This window comes from Calypte anna, chromosome 5, assembly GCF_003957555.1.
Source record: "Calypte anna isolate BGI_N300 chromosome 5, bCalAnn1_v1.p, whole genome shotgun sequence".
NCBI lineage: Eukaryota > Metazoa > Chordata > Aves > Apodiformes > Trochilidae > Calypte > Calypte anna.
In genome coordinates, this window is record NC_044250.1 from 10,244,165 (window position 1) to 10,266,238 (window position 22,074).

The 22,074-nt window shown below is 39.4% G+C and overlaps 1 protein-coding gene and 1 long non-coding RNA gene across 3 annotated transcripts in view; one reads left to right on the plus strand and one right to left on the minus strand.

The window, feature by feature from the left end:
* Window positions 1-4,993: 4,993 nt before the first annotated feature.
* LOC115598372 lies at window positions 4,994-9,569 on the minus strand. Its single transcript, XR_003987603.1, has 2 exons — window positions 9,487-9,569; window positions 4,994-6,395 (listed from the first exon to the last, which is right to left on the minus strand). It is a non-coding gene; the product is annotated as an uncharacterized LOC115598372 (long non-coding RNA).
* The window catches only part of PDE3B (phosphodiesterase 3B), a 60,869-nt gene continuing 48,167 nt past the window's right edge, over window positions 9,373-22,074 (plus strand). For both annotated transcript variants that reach the window (XM_030450983.1, XM_030450982.1), the window contains exon 1: window positions 9,373-10,697. In XM_030450983.1, coding sequence (XP_030306843.1) covers window positions 9,666-10,697 — 1,032 coding nt within the window. In that variant the 5' untranslated portion in view covers window positions 9,373-9,665. The remainder of the gene's footprint in view (window positions 10,698-22,074) is intronic.

Consider the following 22,074-nt stretch of genomic DNA (forward strand, 5'->3'; position numbering starts at 1 on the left):
GTCTCCAGATGGTGTGCTTTGCAGTTTCTAATGTGGTGAATTCAGGCTGAGCTGTGGGAAGCCCAAAGCAGGTGATGGGCACTGCCTTCCATGAGCTGGGAGTGGTGGGAAGAGCAGGAGCTTCAGCTAAGATGCTAAGAGCAGGCTGATAAATTACTGCAATTATATGCAGTATTGATTACAGATGCTCAACTGTCCTATTGTAATATATGGGGAAGAAAAGTAACTTCTAGCTAAATAAGTACTGAAATAGGAAAGATTACTGAGACAAGTTTTTTGAAATTGGAAGACTCACTGTGTGTCGGGGCTTCCTGGACAACACTGAAAGCTAAGGTTAGGTATGATGAACATAACAATTAATCAAAATAAAATTAACTTAAGAAATGCTGGTGCCTTGCTTAGGTTTTAGAGGAGAGGCATAAGCCATATAAATTTATCATTTTTAAACTGGATTATTTCTGTCTCCTACCCCAATCTATTCCTGTCTTTTTTACTCAGATGAATTCCTTCTGTGGTTAGAATGACAAAATACTTCCACATTAATAAGCTAATCAGTTTAATTGCACAATTTTGCTATTTTTAAAATCCCCTGTTGACTCTTCAGAAGAAATAGTTACACAGATACATTTACAGGATTCTGTTACATTTCTACTTTCTTTGTGGGGTGAGAGGAAGTTCCATTTACATATCCATGCTTTGTTCTGGAGATTGCTTACATAGCTGTCTAATTAGACACTCAATACTTTGAATGGTAAAGCCAAGTTAATCTCCAAACATTTTAGAAGTTAAGATAATAAAATCTAACAGTTTATTATAATCTTGGAATGCTCAATATTAGAGATATTTTTTTATTTATCCAGGAGATAAAATACTGTACAAACTTCCACATATTTTTTCCCAAAGCACTATTATCCAGGCACCTGCAGATGAATACTTCAAATCAAAGATTGAAGTTTTATTTAATTACAAACAAAAGAAACAGTAAATATGTTAATACTGTTTTCTTCAAGGTCCAAGCTTTTAAAAGCTTTGAGTATGATGAATTTCAGAATACTGTAAGGCTATAAGGGTTTCATACATAAAACTGAATTAAATAGCAGAGCCAAACAAAATGGTTGAGATTATATTCAAGCATGTGCTGAAACACTGGCCAGACTCTGAAGAGGTATAACTCAGCATAAATTCTTTTCTGGGCTGCTTTATGCCTGCTGATAATATAATGTCATTTTAGCAATTCAACAGAATTTAAATGAATGCTAATTAACAAGGACCTGTCTTAATGATTTAGGGTCAATAAAATGGGTATCTGAAAGACATGGACAAGAGAGAAGATGAGTGAATGATTCAGCTAATTTTTCTTTCCCTAATTCCTCTCAATAAATGACCTGACTTGGGCAGATTTTTATCTTTTTTAGAATATATTTATGCATCTGATGCTCAGGTCAGACTCCTTTGAAAAACCAAACCATCTCCCTAGTTTAATTTAATCTGTAGCACTATTAATGATGAGATTCCATAAAATGTCTCTATTTCAATTCCAGACTGAAATTTCAATTAGCAAGTTAAGGACTGAATTGCCACTGAAATATTAGCACATACTCTTAATTTTAATATTTCACTGAAGGTGCAGAATTTACAATTAAACATGATTCAACATAAAGTAAACTTTTATAGAGAGACTCTGCCTATGAAGGAAGTAACCTACTTTCTGTTTTATTTTTAATCTTCACTTTTGCTTATACTATGGGATGACAAATTGTACTCAAATAATCAGCTTTTAAAAAGGAAAATCTGGCAGAAACTTTACATTGGACAAATTCCTGATTTTTTTTTTTTTAATAAAAATATTAAACTATCCCACTGTTCTCCAGTTAAGCTCATGTAAAAAAAATCAGTACCATTTATAATTACACAGTTCCATAATATCTCTAATAAGGCCAGAATTTTGGCAGCTATTTGTTGAACTTGATAGCCCATTATATTTATTTTTATTAGGATATTAGCAATGAAATTTGTGGTACCTTAAGGAAAACTTTAGCCAAAGACAACCCTATTTATTTAAAAGAGCAATTTTTGAATGCCTTCTCAAATTATTATTTTAGATCTATACATTATATATCTCATTAAAATATTTTTAGGAGTTATGTAATTCCATTAAACTTCCCATAAAGTAATATGAAGTGTTATATTATTACTGTTATTTGAAGGAATACAGAGATGATACATGGCCTGACTATTGAAATCACATCAGTGTCAAAAGCTCCTGCTTGATATATATTAAAAATCTTGCATATTGACAATTTCACTTTTAAAGTGAGAACTAGGGTATGATCAAAATACATTTAATCTCTAGAGGTGCACATAATTACATGCTTAGCTGGAGATCCACATGTTGGTCCACTTCAGAAGCTCCAAAATGTTCAGATGAGGAGGCTGAACTTAGATTGAAAAAATGTCAGAAGCTGAAAATAGATTGAAAAAATATATAGTAGAAGCATCTGAGTACCATACCAGAAGGCAGCATGCTGCTTCTTCCCTTAATAAAAACAAAAATAGGGGCACAAAAAAACCCACAAAAAAACAAAAAACAAAAAAAAACCAACCCCACAAAAAACAAACAAAAAAAACCCAAAACCAAAAGCAGAGAGCCTAAAGTTTTGCAGTAGTTTATTTTCTAAAGAATTATTTTCATTAGGTTAATTCAGTATTTCTGCTACTCACTGATTGTTCCTCAAGGGTTGTTGTTGCTGAGCCCCAGTTAGGTCATCACACAGATATTTCCCTTTGCCAGAAATGGGAAATGTCAATTAACAATGGAATATCCCAGCAGCTCCATCTTTCTAGTTCTATCACCCACACTTTTTAAACTGACAAGTACTGTATCCACTAGAGACATTATACAAGGAAAAACCTTTTTTTCCACTACTCTTTTCCAGTTTTATTTGCCATTTGCCTGGTTTTGACAAATTAAAGTTGTGATTAAAAATGTAATTCGTATGAATCAGGTCTTTGCTGCCACATGATGAAGATCAAAATGTTGTGACTTACCTATGAAAATGACTGATGTGCTTAATGTGGGATGCAACTGTATCACTCCCACTCTCAGACATGACAACCATGTTAACAACAGCTCCACTGCAAGTAAACTGACACCATCTCAAAAGAGAAGCCTCTTTTTATCTGTATTTTTTTTATTCCCTTAGGAACTCCATCTCAGGATCCTTCAGTTGCTTGTTGCCACTGTGTCTGGTTGCCTGTGAAGCCCCCTTGGGCATAGTGGTGGTGAAATGATTAAAGTTTTTGGTTCTCAGAGAAGTAAGGAGGGGGTCAGCAGAAATACCACCCTGGACTTTGGGACTGCAGACTGTGACCTGCTTAGCCTGGCGGAACAGAGAGCTCTGGCTGGAATTCAGGGAAAAATAAAGGAGAGCTTATGGCCTGTGGAGAAAGGCACAGGCCACTCAGGAGGACTATGGAAGTGTTGATAGGCTTTGCAGGGAGAAAATTAGAAGATCCAAAATTAATCTGGCTACTACAGTAAAATACAATTTAAAAATATTTCTACAAATACATTAGCCACAAAAGGAGGGCTAAGGAGGATCTTCATTGAATGCAGGGGAAAACATAGCGACAAATGGGGAAAAGGCTGAGGTACTTAATGTCTTCTTTGCCTCAGTCTTTAGTAGTAAAACCAATTGTTCTCTGGATATTAAGCTCCCTCCGCTGGAAGACAGAGAAGCAAAATGAAGCTTCCCTAATCCAAGGGGAAATGGTTAGTGACCTGCTGTACCACCTAGACCCTCCCAAATCTATGGAGCTGGATGGGCTGTTCCCAAGGGTGATGAGGGACTTGGTGAAAGTATTCACAAAGCCACTTTCCATCACCTATAGCAGCCTTGGCTATCAGGGGAAGTTCCAGTTGACTGGGTGAGCAAATGTGATGCCCATCTATGCTGGAAGGAGGATCCAGGGAACTACAGACTTCTCAGTCTGATCTTGGTGCCAGGGAAGGTTATGGAGCAGATCATCTTGAGTGCCATCACACAGCACATGCAAAAAACCAAGGTGATCAGGCTCAGTCAGAATGTGTTTATGAAAGGCAGGTCCTGCTTAACTCATCCCATCTCTTCTTAAGATGTGGCACAGTGGATTTTGTCTAGCTAGACTTTAGTAAAGCCTTTGAAACCATTTCCCAGAGCACTGTCTCAGAGAAACTGGCTGGCCATGGCATGGATGGGCATACACATTGCAGGGTAAAAACCTGTCAGAATGGCTGGGTCCAAAGAATTGTGGTGAATGGAGCTAAATCCAGCTGCTGGCTGGTCACAAGTGGTGTTTGTGAGGGATCAGCACTGGGGCCAGTTTTCTTTAATAGCTTTATCAATGATCTGGACAGGGGGATAAAGTGGACCCTCAGGAAGTTTTCAGATGACATCAAGTAAAGCAGGAAGGTTGATTTACTTGAGGGTAGGAAGGCTTTACAGAAGGACAGGCTGGGTCAATGGGCTGAGGCGAACAGATTCAACAACACTCAGTGCCAAGTTTGGCACCTGGGTCACAACAACCGCAGGCGTGGGGGACAGTGGCTGGAAAGGTGCCCAGACAGTGTTGGTTGGTTGACAACCATTGAATGTGAACCAGCAGTGTGCCCAGGTAGCCAAGAAAACCAACAGCATCCTGGCTTAAATCAGAAATAATGCAGCCAGCAGGACCAGGGAAGTGATTGTGCTGCTGTGCTCGGCACTTGTGAGGCCACACCTTAAATGAGTTCAGTTTTGAGCCCTCACTAGAAGAAGGATGTTGAGGTGCTCAAGCATATCCAGTGAATGGCAACAAAGGTGGCTAAAGGTCTAGAGCTCAAGTCTGATAAGCAGCAGCTGAGGAAACTTGAGGCTGGAGAGAAGGAGGCTTCTCACTCTGTACAGCTACCTGAGAGGAGGTTGTAGGTAGGTGGGTGTTCATCTCCCAGATAAGAAGCAAGAGGACAAGAGGGAAGGTTTAGACTGCATATTGAAAAATTTATTTACTGAAAGTTTCTTTACATTTTACAAAACAGAGAATCCACAGTGTTTGCCACAACACACACTTAGATACAAACTTTGATAACAGATGATGCTGGTGTTTATGCAAACATTCATTTGGGTTTGTTTAAGACTTGATTTTCCTGAGTGAACTGCACTTGCATGGGTTTTCTGAAGGTTCATTGTCTAGAGTTTGGGTGTCTTTGGGGGGGATTTGCTTGTTTTGTTAACTGATAATGGCTGTAATAATGCTATTTTTAAATGTAATAAAGCATCTCATGTAAAACTGATAGCTGATATGTAAAACTGATAAAGTTGAGGAACACACAGACAGTTACTGCCTGCATCACCTTAACTGTCTTGACATTAATTTACAAATTAATTTCTCAAACTGTATTGTTCAAGGAAAAAATAATGAAAAACATCAGCTTCCTCATTGATAAAATGAAACAAAGGCAGTAAATTCAGTAACTTATACAGTCAGAGCTCCAACACAAGATACACTCTCTGTTACCATCTTTTTTTTTTTTTTTTCTACATACATTCTACACTACACCAGTAGTCAGGTAATAGAATATTTTTCCCTGAACAAGGCATCAATTTACACACTCTTCAATTATACTCAAGAATTTCTACGCAAATGATCCCAGATTATGATTAGAAAGCCAAGCTATTTAAGCCATGTAGCTGGTTTACGTTTCTTTTGTTTCCAATTTCAAAGGATACTTTGTTTAAAGAACTTGATTACATCTAAGCTCATTATTAAAAATGAATCTCAAATAGACCAAATGCATTTTGGCCAAGATTATGTTCAGCCCTTGGGAAAGCTATCGACCACATCTAGGACAATTTTGTCACAGAAATACACAAAAAGAACAATCGAGAAAGCACTGATGTGTCTCCTAATTTCCTGAGTTATTATGCCATGAAAGTTTTCAAGTTAAGCACCATGTTGTTAATCTCTCCCCAGGTAAAAAGGACAATTACAGTTGAAGGACAATTACACACAATAATTATTGGATCCAATTATTATTACTTTGATGAATACAATGTGGAAGGCTTGAAGAGAAACTTTAGAGATTACTTACTAGAACTTGATTTTCTGGGCTGGTATGAGAGAAAGCAGAATATTGCTTTCTGAAGTGAAGAGCTGGGCAACTGTGTCCAAAGTTGTAAAATGAAGCAAAAACTGTCAGTGTGGTGAGAAATTGTTTGGAATTACAGGACTAAATTAGGAAGGAATAAATGAAATGTTTGTGTTTGTGTCTGAAGAACAGGAGGCAATAAAAGTCCTTAGAGGTGCAAACCACAGCAATTTTGACCAGTGCTGATCCTGTGCATCCAAACACTGTAGGGTACACAATAGTCATGTTACTGGAAAAAAAATAATAATTAGGCAGTGAACTCAGAAGAGAATGGTTAAAATTTAGAAATAGTCATGTAGATGTGGTAAGATTTAGATATATTCTGACTGTGTGGGTAAAAAAAAAAAAAAAAAAGAGAAATGGGCCAAAGAATATGACACGATTGAATGAGGAGAGTCTAGGTTACAGTCTCTGTTCTTTCTAGTTATTCTGTTTTGTAATGAGGAATTTAGTTAATGACAAATTTAGCTAATGCTCTTCTAATTTATGGCAGATGCAAACCAAAGTTTTCTTTATACTGAAATTTTTCACTATTAGATTTTTAATGCCTCAGGACAGGGGCCTGGAATATGCTGGTAGGAATATTTGTTGGGCAACAGATATACTACTGAAGAACTATTGTATTTAATGAATTGTGTATATATTTCTTCAGGGTGTTTTTTTCACTGACGTACCACTGAAACTAAAGCTAATTAACTAATTATAAATGATCTAAAAACAAATAAGCAGTAAGGTGAAATATGCTGTTGCTGCTGAACTAGTGACAGTATTAAAAATAGAGCTGGCTGAGGGAATCTGCATTCAGCCTCACAGTTCTGACTGCACAGGCAGGTGAAATTCAGTGTAAGTAACCATATTATAAACTCGGAAAAATAATATCTTATCTATGAAACTATCTACTGAATAATAGATGTTAATAATCACAAAATAGATCCTGGGACCTATACAGTTAAAGCTATTAAAACAATGTTCAATGTTTGTTCAATGTTCAATAGAGCTACATTCAACAATGCTCAGTTTGTCTGCTTTTTCATTTCCTTAACAAAGCAAAACAAATAAACAAGAGGAATCATATGGAAAGAACTGGATTATGACATGAAAACCACTATTTGGACTGCTCTTGTATCATCAGTATTGTGTGTAACTCCTGGTCTCCTCATCCCCAAAAGCATATAGTGAAAACATAGGGAAAGAAAAAAGAAAAAAAAGAAAAAAAAAGATATTAATAGTAAGGTAAAAAAATAAAACAGGCAAAGTCTTACCTTGGAAAATACAAGACTGAGAGAAGATATAAAATAATGAGTTAAAAGAGAAGGTGACTAGAAAACAACTGTTCATAGTTTCTACCAAAATGAAAACATCATCAACTAGGACAGGCAGGAAACTTTAAAACAAAACAAACAAAAACCAAACACCAAAACACATTTCCCACAATACATGGTCAAGCTGCACTGAGCAAGGATCTCTCCACACTGCAGATGCCAAAAGCCTACTTACTTCAAAAAGAAAAAAACGAAAAAAAAAAAAAAAAAAAAAAAAGAAAAGAAAAAAAAAGTTGGCTGCTTTCAGGGTACTAAGGGATCATCTGCTGTCCTACCACTGTACCCTTCCCCAGGCACTTCCTAGTGGCCACTGCTACAGACATACTCAGTTGTGGTGTTTAATGAAGACTGTACTGTCTAATTAGTTCTGGAATGATTTTAGAGTTCAGTTCAAGGGAACTGACAAATAGGGACCTGTAATAGCAAGATATATCTCAGCCTTGAAAAGATTCACATACACACTTAAGTGTGGTCCAAATTACATCATTAAAATGGAAGTAAATGTAAGACCATAATCCCTGGAGGAACTTTGCATTTTCCCTTTTGAAAGCTTTTTAACAAGCATACTGCACCATATCAGCACTAAGTGTACCAAGCCAAGGCAGAATTTTTGGGAAGGTGTAGGAGTGTTTCTAGCAGAGGAAGGTGTATGATGGTATTAGCTGCACCAATTTGATCTACCTTTTGAAAAACAAATCATTACTTCTTTCCATTTTCTTAGGTGCAGAAGTTATATCGTTTGTCACTGCATATTGGGTGTTTTGTCAGCAATCATGCTGGATGGTTTCTGCAGGTTGCCAGCGTTTAGGCCAATATCCTGCAGCATCATTTCCTGCACCACCACAGCTTCCCCAAAGCAGCTGCTACTTCAGTGCTGTTTAAACGCAGCAAATCACACGCAGAGGCACCAAGGCGTTGTAAGAACTCCGTCTTTCAATAGCAACCAGCAAGAGCCATTACCGACCAACCCCATCCGATTTCTAAATCAGTTTAAGTAAAGCAGTATAATACACTGAAGCATAGCTCAGAGGACATTAATAAGGTAAAGATGCCCAGTTATAATTACAGTTTCCAAAGTGCTGAGCAGTTACCCTTCCAGAAACAAACTGGATGAATGAGCAGCAGCATTCCCGAAGTTCCCCGAGCTGCCCATTTCCACCTACAGCAGACTGAACACTTTTAACAGGCTGCTCCAAAAGTACTATTTTGATCCATTCCACAGGGATTAGCTGTGCAAATAATCCAGCCTGGTCGAGCAGTGCGGTCCCAGCTGTAATTTAGTTAGCAAAGACCGGAAAAAAAAAAAAAGGGGGGGGGGGTAGGAAATGACTCTGATCCATACTTACTTTTCAGGTGTTCAAAAAACAGAAAAAGGGGATGGTCCTTAAAAGGAACACAACTCGATACGCTCTAAAGCCCCAGCTATCAACTTTTCCGGGGTGCCTCACAACCAAACGACACGAAAGGAAGCGAAACCGGCTCGGCGTTTCTGTCCCTGAGCCGCTTGACCAGATGTCCCCTCCCGCAGCTGCAGCGCGGGGGCGAGGGCGGAGTGCGCGGCCTCCTGGGCTCGCAGGGTCTCGGCCCGAGGAGCAGACCGGCCCGGTTCGGTTCTGCCCGGCCCCCCCCCGCGGTCCCGGCTGCTCCGTGCACACGCGTGTTCGTGCCCGGTCCCCACACTGGGGCCGGAGGCTCGCCCCAGGCGCGGAGCTCGAGCGCGCCTCCGCCCCCGCTCCCGTGCGGCCGTTAGCGCGTGGCAGTGAGCGCGCAACCGCTCCCGGGGCGCGTGCCGCCCTCAGGGGCTTCCGCGCGCGCCGTGCGGTCGGGCCGCTCATCGCCTCATCGCCTCCCTCCTTCCCTCCCTCCCTCCTTCTCTCCTTCCCTCTTTCCCTCCCCCGCCGGGGCTTCGCCAGCGGCCGCTGCTGCCGGTGAACGCTGGGAGGCGCCAGCGAGTCCCTGGCGCTCGGTCCGTTCGGGGAAAGCGGGCGAGACTTTTACCTTTTCTCTCTTTTTCCCGTCTTTCCCCACCATGCTGCGGACGCCGCTGCCCGCGGAGGAGAAGCGGCAGCTCAGCCCGGCGCCTCTCTCCTGAGGACATGAGGAAGACGCGACCGGACCGGAGCTAGCGCGACCCGCGCTTCTCCTCCTTCCTTCCCCCTGCCGCGTCCCCGACCACCATGAGGGAAGAGAGAGAAGCCGCCGCCGCGGCCGCCTCCCACCACGGACTCGGCAAACTCCCGCAGCACTGCCAGCAGCCGGACGGCGCCGGGGCGGCTGCCCCTCTGGCGCTCCTCGGCGGCGGCAGCACGGAGAGCTTGCGGAACGGCTACGTGAAGAGCTGCGCGACCCCTCTCAGGCAGGACCCCCCGAAGAGCTTCCTCTCTCTGCTGCTGTTCCCTGCCACCGCCGCCGCCTCCTACTCCCGCCGGGCTCTGCTCAGCCTGGGCGTCCTGGCCGTCGTTGTCCTCTCGCTCCTGGCCTTCCAGGGCTGGGGCAGCGCCGGGGGCCAGCTGGACGGGAGCAGCTGGCGGAGCCCTCGGCTGCTGCACGCCTTGCTCTGCCTGTCCCGCTGCCTCAGCCCCCTCTTCAGCATCGCCTGTGCCTTCTTCTTCCTCACCTGCTACCTGGCCGGCGGCAGGCGCGGGGAGCACGGCGGAGGCACGACCCGCTGGTGGCTGCTGGCGCTCCCTGTGTGCTGCTACTCGGGGGACTTCGTGGCGCTGCAGTGGCTGCTGCCCCCGGAGGGGCACGAAGAGGAGCCCCAGCCCCCCGCTGGTCCGCAGATGGTCCTAGGCAGGCTTTTCACGATGCTGGCCTCGGTGGCAGCGCTGACCTTGCTGCAAAGCTCTCTGAAGTTGCGTCGGAGGCTCCTCGTCTTGGTCTTCTCCAGCCTGGTATGGCTGGTGTCGCTCACCGGCCTTCACTCACTGCCTCCAGCCCTCAGACCGCTGCTGGCCATCTCGGTGGGGGTGGCAGGCTGCCTCCTGGCACTCTGTGGCGAGGAGCGCGGCATCTTCTCGGCGCAGAGCCGAGGAGCGCACCACCAGCATCACCACCACCCACGGCTTCCCAGCGTGGAGGAAAAAGTGCCTGTGATCAAACCCAGGAGGAGGTCTAGCTGCGTGTCCTTAGGGGAAACATCAGCCAGCTACTATGGCAGCTGCAAAATGTTTAGGAGACCTTCGTTGCCTTGCATTTCCAGAGAGCAGGTAGGTTTCTCTGAAATCGGAGGGAGAAACTTTCTGAGGAATGCGTGCTACTCGCTTTTCCTGGCTGCTGGATGTGTCTGAGCTGAATGTCTGCTGTCAAAACCCTATTAGGGAAATGTTAGTCCTTTGCGGGTTTCTTAACTCGGTCCTTCAGAATCGATGTAACTCTTTAGAAGGTACATCATAATAATCTATTTGTTACAAGACAGAAGTCTCGCTTTCTTTACGATCTTAAAAATTAAAAGTAGTTCTTACTGATTAAAACAAAACTCCAAGCCAAACATCTTCAGCTATCGGTTACCTTGTAATTTTGATTACTTCTTTTCTAAAGCCCATCACCTCCGCTTCTGGCAGACTTTAGGAGAGAAAAAACCCACAGCTTTCTAGCTGCTCGACACTTTAGATTCTTCCCGCTTTCTATCGGCAAAATGATTGCCAAGTGCTGAGGAAAAATCAGATTTTGAGGGATTTATTTTATTTATCTAACGTTGGCTTTGTTTCAGCGCCAGCATTCCTTCTGCCTTTCAGGTTACAGTCTCCTGTTTCTCTCTCCCTCTTACCCTCTGTCCCTCGCTCCACGTAAGTTAACGTGAGGTTTGGGTTGATGGGATTTAAGAAACTTCTTTTTAATGAAGAGAGAACTGTTCAGTAGAGTCTGGAGTGATGCCCGAAACGCTAAGTTTTCTTGAATGGAACTCTGTTGGTTTTTACCTCCCGGAAAACTTTTTGATGAGTCTTGTTTTTTGTAGCACAAACCCCCGGGTGAGTGGAGAGTTTGTTTATTTTTGAGAACTTGCACGTGAACTGCAGGAACACGGAGCTGTGTTGCCAGTGGAACTGGCCCGAGGCTGCTGCAAGTGGATTATGAGCCCGTTATAGGAGGGAGAATAAGGGAAGTGTACTTAATAAACCTGCAAGTGGACAGCTTCTGGGAAGTGATTGCTGCTGCAGAATCCCCCATCTACTGCTGGTGTGGTTGAAATTCGTGGATGCTAAATGAAGTTTTCTAATTTTGCTTTGACATGTATTCGTAATATACTTCTTGTGACTGACTGTGAAAGGGTTCTGAGAAAATATAAGATGAATCTGAAACGGTGGAGTAGTTTTCAAGCACTTATTTCCCTGTATTTTCACAATAGAGTAGTAAAGTGCCAATTGTTTCTGCACAGAAGGTTAGGATACAAGTGTGCTTCAGAACACAGGCTTCAGAAATACAGTGGAAATATACTGGATTAGTATCCAGTAAGTTTTAAATTATCTAATGCATACTATGAAACAAATATTAAAATCATGCACTAGCAGTTAAAAGGTAGGGAATATTATGCAATAATTTACTTTCCCTGTTCCCTTCTGGATAGTAAATGCTTTCTTTTTCTGTCACATTCATCTGCAAAACAGAAAACTCAGGAAAACGTGATAACATCTTTCATTAACCTTTCTAGATGATGGAAGATATTTGTTCCTAGGCAAGTTACTAAATGCTTCCTTTGATATTTGGTTCAGTTCCCAAAAGCATGTGCATATTTCAAATTAAGGTGTTTATTATTCTTTAAGTAACATCATAAATGTCAGCCATAACAAAATACATAGAATTTATTGGCAGCACTTAAATCATATGTGTTCATAATAAAATGTAACTGTTTGGTAGACTTCCAGAATTTGATATCTTTTCTATCACTAGAAGTGAACAGAAACAACAAAGAGATCTGAAGTTTTTTATTTTCCTGCTAGTCTATTATACTTTACAATAAGTGTGTGTGCTTTATTGAGCACAGTTTAAATGGGCTTGACAAGTAAAAGCTGCTATGTGCAGTATTTTATATGCAGTTTTATAAGGATAACTCTGGTTAAACCCTCTGAACTTTTGACTGACTTGGAGAGAGATCAGACATTGCAGAGCTGAGAAAATATCGATACTGAGGAGACAAATAGGCCAATAATGTGTGACTTTATTTGAATAAGCACTACAAGGCTTTTATATTGTTTCCTTAAAACAGAAGGAATGTAGGCACATAATGCTTTTCAGAGAGTATTTATTATGTGAATTTGCTTTAAGGCCTGATTGCATGTTTTGCAGATATTTATAAAATATGCAATGATTCTCTTCCAATATTAATACTTTTAAGATACTGAGTTTAATGAGCATTGTGAAGAAGATCAGTGGAGAACAACAAATGTGCTGCAGGTCCACCACGACTCAAATACTTTGAATGAGAACTAAAATGCTATTGTGATTCAATCAGCTGTATCTGGTGTGACTGTAATGAACCTTTTGTATGTAGTGGTTTGTATCAACCTCTGGAAGCTGGGGTAAGTAGGAACAAAAAAGGCAAAGGCAGATTTTTCCTCTTTGAGGAAAACAGGGAATGCTAGCATCGACCTTAAATTTTCAGTTAGTTGTTTATTTGGAATTATGCCTGACTCTCTTTCTAGTTAAATAGAGGACAAAATAATTATATTGACTATTTTTTATTAATGAGCTCAAGTCAACAATTCTATGTTGCACTTCAAGGTACGTGCAACCAGTAGCATATGCATTTTGGAACTGGATGCAGACATCACTGTTTTCTGGGACAGAATTGGAAAGAGGCCCTGTGATCATGATCCTGTAGATGCTTTCTAATTTAACCAATCTATATGACAGATATTTAGATTATTGCTTTCTGTATTTGAACAGATCTGGCAACTATAATGACTCATAAAATTATATTGTTTTCATTCGTACATTTTATATAAGTATCCATGCTTACTTTAGGCACAAAAGTCTACAAATTTATGCTGTGTGTGGCTTTTCTACAGTCCATGTAGCTAGCAGTATAATTTGAGGTGGGAGGAAAGTCTTGAATAGGCTATATCTTTAAATTTTTATGTGAGTCTACTTAGATGCCAGTATCAAAATACATGAATATACATAGGAGGAAATGCAATGACTAAAATTAAGGCTAAAATATGAAAATGCAATGTCTTTCCTTAATTCTATTATATTAACACCTCTGCTCACAGAATTTAATATGATTTTTTGTAGTAAACAATTTTTTGTATTCTTACTTCAGTATTAATCTTGGACCTAGAGGTGAATTACTTATTAGCAGTATGACTGCAGTATTGATTGATATTACAAATTTTGTGGAGATGATATTTTGGTTGCACGTGTAAATTTAATGTTAGTTTGTTAGCTGTACCTACCACTGCTGCTGTAAGTAGCTTCATTGACTGCTGCATTTAGAATTTTTTTTTTTTTTCCATTCAAGTCAAGTCAAAATTGGGAATTTAAAAGGTGCTTGCCAGTGTTGCAGATCTTGTAAAGATGCCATGCCCTAAAATATACTGTGGAAGAGAATTTTTTTTTCTTTAACATATGATGAACATATGTGTGAGAGTAAATAATGATGTGTAGGTACTCATACATAGGAACTTCTCAGGATCCCGAAATAAAATCTGATTTCTAAAACTCATATTTTTCCCTGGGTAAAGAATTGGCCATTCTAATTAAATATATAGGACATGTGTCAGAAATGGTCTGCAAACAGACCTGATACTTTTTCTAGCTAACTGACTTGGTTCAGACATGTAGGAAGACTGGAATATTTCATGGATAAAGACTGCATTCATGTAGCACTCTGTTAATTCCAGGAAGAATTGTCATGTGGTTAAGCTGTTGCATTGACTGCCACTTTTCTCCCAGGCTATCTCATAGCTTTGATGCATTACCTTAGGAACATCAGGACTTGATTTCAAGGGCATGAAGTATTTGTGCAACTTGAAATGAATGTAATTCCTTATTTGCTTAGGCAATTTATATCTGTGTCTGTTACCTTTTTGTGAAGCAAGTTATATTTTGTTTTTAAGTACTCAGGATACAGACTTGCTACTGCAGAAGCTCTTAACGTGTCATTTACAGTGTGTTAAATTTGTTAAATTCAGATACTGTTTGCAGCCTAGAAATATTGAGCCCTTTGCCTGTTGATTGCAGCCAGTGTTACTCTTCTTGCTGTGTATTTGACAAATTAGCTTTTTGAAATTTTAAATCTTCCTCTAGTGGTTACAATAACTGTACCACAAGTGTACCTGCATGTCAAGATTTTTTTCTGTGTTGACTGAATGTTCATATCTCTTGGGGTATTATTTTTTGTATTGTGAGGAAAATCAGGGTAGAATTATGAGTGTGTTGAGCTGTGAATATGGTCAGGTTGAGTGGGATGCAACTAAGTGTGGGGAACATAGAAAGAGAAGGAATACATCACCAAAGCAACAGACTTTGAAAACTGGTTTTGAATCTGTATTTCAGATGAGTAGGATTGCATTGGTGATATTCTTGAAGCACCATACCAGAAAGAAAAGATGATTTTAGCATGGTCTGACCATAGAGAGGTCAGAGTTTAAGATGGTATCCTCTGGCAAAGCGACCAGCAGGACCATACTGTCATTGACATAGGGTGACAAATGACGCTATCAGGGAGACTGAGTGCAGTTGAGAACTCTGTTAGCTAAGTTAACTTGAAGCTTAACTTGATGGCAGTTCACATTCTGGACAGAAAAAGTACACTGAAAGAAAGCAGGGAAATGTGTCTTTAAGTCAGTTATAGCAAAGTGGGCTGACTGTTTCTGCAGGTGTGTTTCCTGGAAAGAAAATGTAAAAGGAGAAAGGAAGGAGGTCAAAGAAAGCTGCTGTAGAAATGATGGAGAAATTCAGAGGAAGGTGAGGGGGGCTTTTTACAGGAGTGACCAGAGTACCAGTAGAAAAGAAGTGGAGGAAGCTGGAAGAGAAGGTTCCAAGAACTGCATTACTGAGTGTGTTAAAAGAAACAGGGTAAATTGGGTAAAGTACTAATTTGGAGTAAGAAGACATTTTAAACTTTGGAAAGAAAATTGTAGAGATGAGAGGAAAAATGAGGAGAGTTTCTAGAACAGCAAAGATGAGGGTCTCTACACTGTGGTTTTCTAGCAGTATATTCTGTGAGGTTAAATATGGAAGGGAAGAGAATTACAGGGAGTCAGGTATCTTCCTGAGCAAAAGACTTATCTGTTGACACAAGATGTGGGTTCATGTGTATATCTGATAGTACTATCATAGTAGCTGAACTGATTGAATACTATGGCCTTAGAAGTTTAAAAAATATCAAATTCCCGCAAATTTTATGAAAAAAGGTGAGTGAGAAGTTAAGAGACCTTATGGAATGTGCCTCAACACAGGGCAAGTCTGCAGTGTGAGCTTTCTCTGAGGCAAGGATTGATCTCTCTGTTTATAGGTCATAGTTAATAAAATTCAGTGATGTCATGCGCATAGTATAATGGTGCTAATTTTAAAAAGAAAGGAATGTATTCAAGAAAAGTCTTCATTTTGATTAATGTCTACTTTTGATTAATGTCTAGCCAGTGTAGTGTGTGAATGTGAACTCACAGGCTCTTTGATACCTGCTCTTGCAATTCCACAGTAGCTTCCACATTCCCACTCTCTTAGAATCATCCTCACTGCATTTTATGAAATTAAATTTCAGCTCATTTAAACTCCATTTCCATGGGTACAAGCAGTTATGATCTTATGTGTGAGTAGCAGGGCAGGGAAATTTTTGGTGAAACCTGAAGGTGTGACTTGAAGACTGGAAATGTTTATATCCTGCTGTGCCAGTGGAATACCATTTGCTCTGGCACTGCCCTGAAGGAACTGGTCCAAACTAAAATGTAAAGGCACACTAGCAGTTTTTCTTTTGACCAGCTGGATCTGTAGAAGCAGGTTTTATTTTTTGCAGGGAAAAATGAATGTTGGTCTGGGTTATACTGTTCCCATTGAGACTGTCCATAGAAAAGTGCATTTGAAACATCTGTACCATTGTGTGTTGCTGCTTATAGAGTAAAGAGAAATAAACATTAATGATGACAGGGGCTCAGTTCTACCTAACATGTTAGCATGTGGCAGAGCAGTATATTTCATATCATAACAAGAAAACATTAATAAGTTTGTGTTGTCACTCTGTATCTGTCCTGCCCTTGTTTCAACTGGTTGCTGCCTTTTCAGGGCAGCATAGTATCCATCGGGGGATCACAGAGGCTTGTAATTGCTCACATTCACTTACAAAGCAAATTTCAAATGAAACTTGCAATGAGACAATTTTAGTCGATTATGCACACAGATGTTTAAGGAGGCTTTTTTAAGTGTTTTTCGTTTTTCAGCAGTAAAAAATTTCAGAAATGTAGTGTGTCTATCTAAAGTTTAAATGTGTGACTACAGCGAGGTAAATAACAGCTTTGTGCTGTTATGGTAAAGCAAAGTTGAAAGTATTTTGATTATAAGTATCTGTTAGCTTCTTTTTACGTACTTCTAGAAAAGCATTAATTAGAATCTGTACCAGAGTTTATTGCTACTTGTTATTCACCACAGCAGAATGTTTCCATGCCATGGAAATAGTAAAAATCTCTTTTTTTTTTTTCTTCTATTTGGAGTTTCTGGGTTGAACAAGTTTGATTGAAGACAGAAGAGTTTGGAACAGCTTTTGTGTTAATAATAAGTCCTTTTTTTTGTCATTGCTTTTAATTTATCTTTTGTAACTGGCAGCCTGTTTGTTAGATACCAATGAACTTTTAAAGAAGTTTGAAAATAATAAAATTGCAAGTGATTTTTATGGTGGCAAGATGAAAATAAGAAAAAGAGAGTAGATGAGCAGAGACAGATGCTGGCTATTGATTTTCAGGTTGGTATGGTTTCAGAACTTCTGATACAATTACTCTGGTATCAGAGACATCTGCAGAATGTTCTGAGGAGGAAAACAGTACTTCAGTCAATGTTTGAAAGACAACAATATTTTATTAAGACTGAAAATGAAAATTAGTTAAGACCCTAAGATTCAAACAGTCCTGTAATCTGAGTAAAACTCTGCTACATATGTAATTTGCATAACCCATTTATCACAGAGCATAAAATTTCAGTACATATTCCTTTAGAAACTGATGTTCTATCTGTAAATATTAAATAGGTATCTCGAAAGTATCTTAAAGCTGTAGAAAATACTCAAACTGCATTTCAAATTCTAAAGATATTCTGCTTCAGGATTACCTGCAAAAGTCAATACAGTTCTTGTAGTGGATCTATAAAGATATACAGTGAGTCTTATGTAGTTTTTCTCGTATGAGAGCAGTTGCTGTTAAAATCACATTGCTAAAGATTTCTAAGTCATTTATACTTGTCTTATTACTTATTCCAGTAGGAAGCTCCCTTGAGTCAGCACAGCACTTAAGCTTTCAAGTGGAAAAGAACACGTGTTTTACAGTTGTTAAGAATTGAGATTGTACTCCTTACTTGTTTAAAAATTCACAAGGTTTAAGGTAATTTATACCTTTAACTCTCTAGTAGCAAGTGTTAACAATCTCAGATGAATGCATTCTTAATGCTTACTTGTCTGGTGATGGACAGGGTTGCTGTGCCTTTCCAAGGTACACCTGTATTTTTCATTATTTGGGCCTTGAAAGTACAAGAAAAATCAAGCAAGCAACTTGGGAAACATTCTGGGAAATTAATTTTTTCTTTCTGTTTTGAAATGTCGTTTTTCTCTCTCTTCCCTGTCCTCTCCTGTTCTTAATTTTATACCTCTTCCTACTGGTGTCTTCTTTCTCTTCCTGCATATTACAAGATCAGTAATGTAATTTGGTCCAAAATTACAAGTATCTTTCAGCAAAGACAGAAAAATATTCTGACTGAAGGTATTTTACTTTTTTAGAAACCAGCAATCAAATTAATTTTTTTAAAACAGTGTAGAATGTTTGGTAACATATAATTTATAGAATAATTAAATATTTATTTGCATTTACAGCACAAAAATGTTTCTAGGATCCCTTCAGAACCATTTTAATGTCCATTATTGAAGACATATAAGTAGAATGCATTTGTAAAGGCATGTGTGTTTATTTTTTAAGTACTCATACAGACCTTATCTTTTACCTTTATAATAAAGAAGACTGTAAAATTCTGTGTTTTTTCATCTTGTTTAGCTCTGCAAGTTAGATGCAAGGTGCTTACTCACCTGCTTCATTCTCTGTGAGCATAACTTCCAACTGATTTGAATGATCTGAGCTGTTCATATGTAAGCTTTGGTAGTTAGAAACTTATTCTTTGCTGCTCAAAGGGAATCTGTGTCTTTGATAGTCTGAAAACTGAAAACAGTCTCTGTTTGTTTATTTCCTGGACGGAGGGGACAAAGTTTGTTTGTTGTTTTATTTTATTTTGGTGGGGTTTTGTTTGTTTGTTTGTTTTTGTGTTGGCTTTTGGTTTGGGTTTTTTTTTTTGAGAATATTAAGTTTTCAGCCATCTTGTTTATGTTTTGCCTAACTTTCCTCTTGTGAGCAAGAAATAGGAGTGGGATTACCTCAAGTGCTGTAGTTCTAGCAAGAGTAGCTGGCTGACTAATGATAACAGGCAATGCACTGTGCCTTAAAAAATAAATACTGAAAATTTTATTCCCTTCCCTTCTTCTCCATTCAGAACAGAGAGAAAGAATTAGAGGATTTGTATTTGCCAGTCTGCCATTCTGCAACGTTTGAGAGCATTGCTTCATCTTTATAATAGTGACATTCATATACAAATTTCATTGAGGTATTTCATTGTGGTTAACTTGGACTGTAACAGGGGCCAGTTGGAGCAGAGGAATATTTTATGTCCTGAGCTTTATTTGCCTCCACGAGGCATGCAAGTTTACGTGGATTTTTACTGAATATATATATATATATATTTAAGGAAATGTTAAACTTTATTTCCAATTTCTGAGTAATGCTTCAACTCAGCATGTCTGTTAGATTCCCAGCTGTGCCCCAGGTCTGTCTTTTTCTTTCTAACAGCTCTGCTTCACTTTTTGAGATGTTCTGCAGTGGTATCCCTGCAGACTTCAGGAAGAGGGGTATGCCAAGACAAGCCAGAGTAAAAAAAAACAGTGAGTTCCCTGCACCTGCCTTGTCGTGAACATCATTTGGGAAGTTATCTAGCTTGGTGGACAAGGCTGTATTCATGTGTCCCAGAGAAAAACTATATGTTGTGATGGTGGATTCTGTAGCTCGTGGAGTCTTACAAGGCAGATAACAATTCTGAGTATTGTAAAAGTACAAAATTGGTAGGTTTTTTGGATAGACTTCAAATCCTATAGAGGCTAACCATCCCTACAAACTGGTCTTGTTATATATATATATATATCAATTACATAACCAAAATAAGTAATTCATTTGGTGTCTATGTTCATATTTAGGTGTGAGTATTCTGTAGTGCTCTCTGACAGAACTTGTGTGTGGGTGTTCGTTCACATAGCTCTAAAAAATCATTTTATCAAATACATCTTCAGCAACCATTCTATGTTTTAATTTGGGAGAACCTGTCAGAACCTTGCATTGTCACCTAAAGCAATCACTTAGTTAATTGTTTTTCTTGTGGTTCCCTGATCCATTGTTAAATGGAGATGGGGTGGGAATCTTTTGTGTCCCATCACAACCCTGCAGCAACAGCCTCACCAGTCTGTGCTGGTTTGCTTCTCTACCCTGCAGCAGTATTCATGTTCCTCAACATGCCTTGTGTCATTACAGGTTTTCTACCCGCCATTGTGACTTCATCCCTGAAACTTTTTGATCTCTCTCTGGAATTTCCATAATCACATACCAGGCTGCCTCCCTTATGTTTTTTTTTTCCCTAAGCTGGATTTCCATTCCATTGAGGAAAAATTCCTATTGGGGGAGAAAATCTTTCTTTTTTGTTCTGCCTTCCTACCTACTAAATGGATACTGAAACAGTAGAATGAGGAGGAATGCAGGTGTATGGGAAGAAGCTAAGTGATGCAGAGGAAAACTGTATTAATAGTGTAGAAAAGCCTGCTAATGGAAACATCTACATTTAGAGAGAAGCATCACTGGGATGGTAACAAGCAGTCAGTTGTTGACAAAGCCAGTGCATTGATCATCTGGTGGAAAAGTGGTAGCCTTTTTTTTGTTTCTTACTTTCTAAATAAGTATAGTTGCCAGAGCATACCTGCATTTGGAGTTTTGTTTCAGGCCACTTGTTTGTACCACTGGGCTTTTTAGCCTTAAGCTTCATTTTTTCATTTTCTTTCCTTATTATTTATTTATTTAGAATATGAAAACTTTGGACTGGTTTAGATGTCCTTTTAGAGCAGTTCTCATTTAATATGAACCTGGCCTTCTGTGTAAGTAAGTTTTTGTGAAAAAAATATTGCAAAGTCCCTGATACTGATACCTCCTCCTCCCTGCACCTTCATGTTTTTTATACCTAGTTCTCTTTAGTGGTCAGGAAGCTGCAGTGACAGGTTGTTCTGACTGGCTGTTGTCTATTTCGGGGTGCTTTTGGGGATTTCCCACTTAAAATTGCATTGGGTAGTATCAGGCAGGTGGGAGACTATTTTTCAGCAGTAAATTTCAATGAATTTTTTTTCTTTCTTTGTGCTCCACAACTACTCTATAATAGAGAAAAACAGCCACACTGGATTAGCACCGATGTCAGCACATAAAAGCTCTATGCTGGAAAGGGTTTGTTTCATGTTTGTTCATGTCCTGAAATGACCAAATTCCCATCAGAAAATAAACTCTAAAACTCTCCAAATTTCTTTTTGTGTAGTATATTGTCAGATAGGCAGATATTTGATTTTTTTATTAATGTGCTTGATTAATTTTTTAATTTGCTCTAGAATCTTCAAGTCCCCTCAAAGATAGCTCTCTGATCACAATGTGTACACAGTAACTGTCTTGTGAGACAGCTTAAAAACACACTTCCCCTTTTTCATATGGATGCATCTATTTGAAGTGAATGAGAAGTAGTTTGATAGTCTCTCGATGTTTGTATTTAATTTATTTTAGGCATAGTATAAAATCAGGAAAATGCTGGAACTATGAAGTTAACATCAAAGATAATTTAATTTTCACGTAAAAGCTGCAAGTGTCTTTTTTTAAACTTAAGTTTTCTGCAGCGTAGACAGCTACTGCAAAGGTGTAAGAAAACTAAAAACGCATACAGAAAACATGACTGAAAGTTAATTTATAGAGATGATAGATTAATGGTAAAGATGTTAGTCAAGGGTTAAGCTCAGTGTGTTTGGCTGGCTGCTGAGTGAAACAGGATGCAGTGAATACATTGTCAGACTGCTGGTGTGAGTGCAAACAGATGAGGAAATGCTGGATCAGGCACTTCAGCAACTTGGGCTGTTGCCTAGGAAACTGCTTGCGTCATACTTGCCAGCAATTAGCTTACAGTTCTTTTATTTTTGATAGTGTTGCAAGCTGAACTCGACTGTTACAAAGGAAAATACTGGCATCATCTCAAACTGGTCGGTTGTGACTGTGGCACTCATGAAAATTTGCAAAGTGTTTCTCCGGAGAAATTTAAAAATTATTTAAA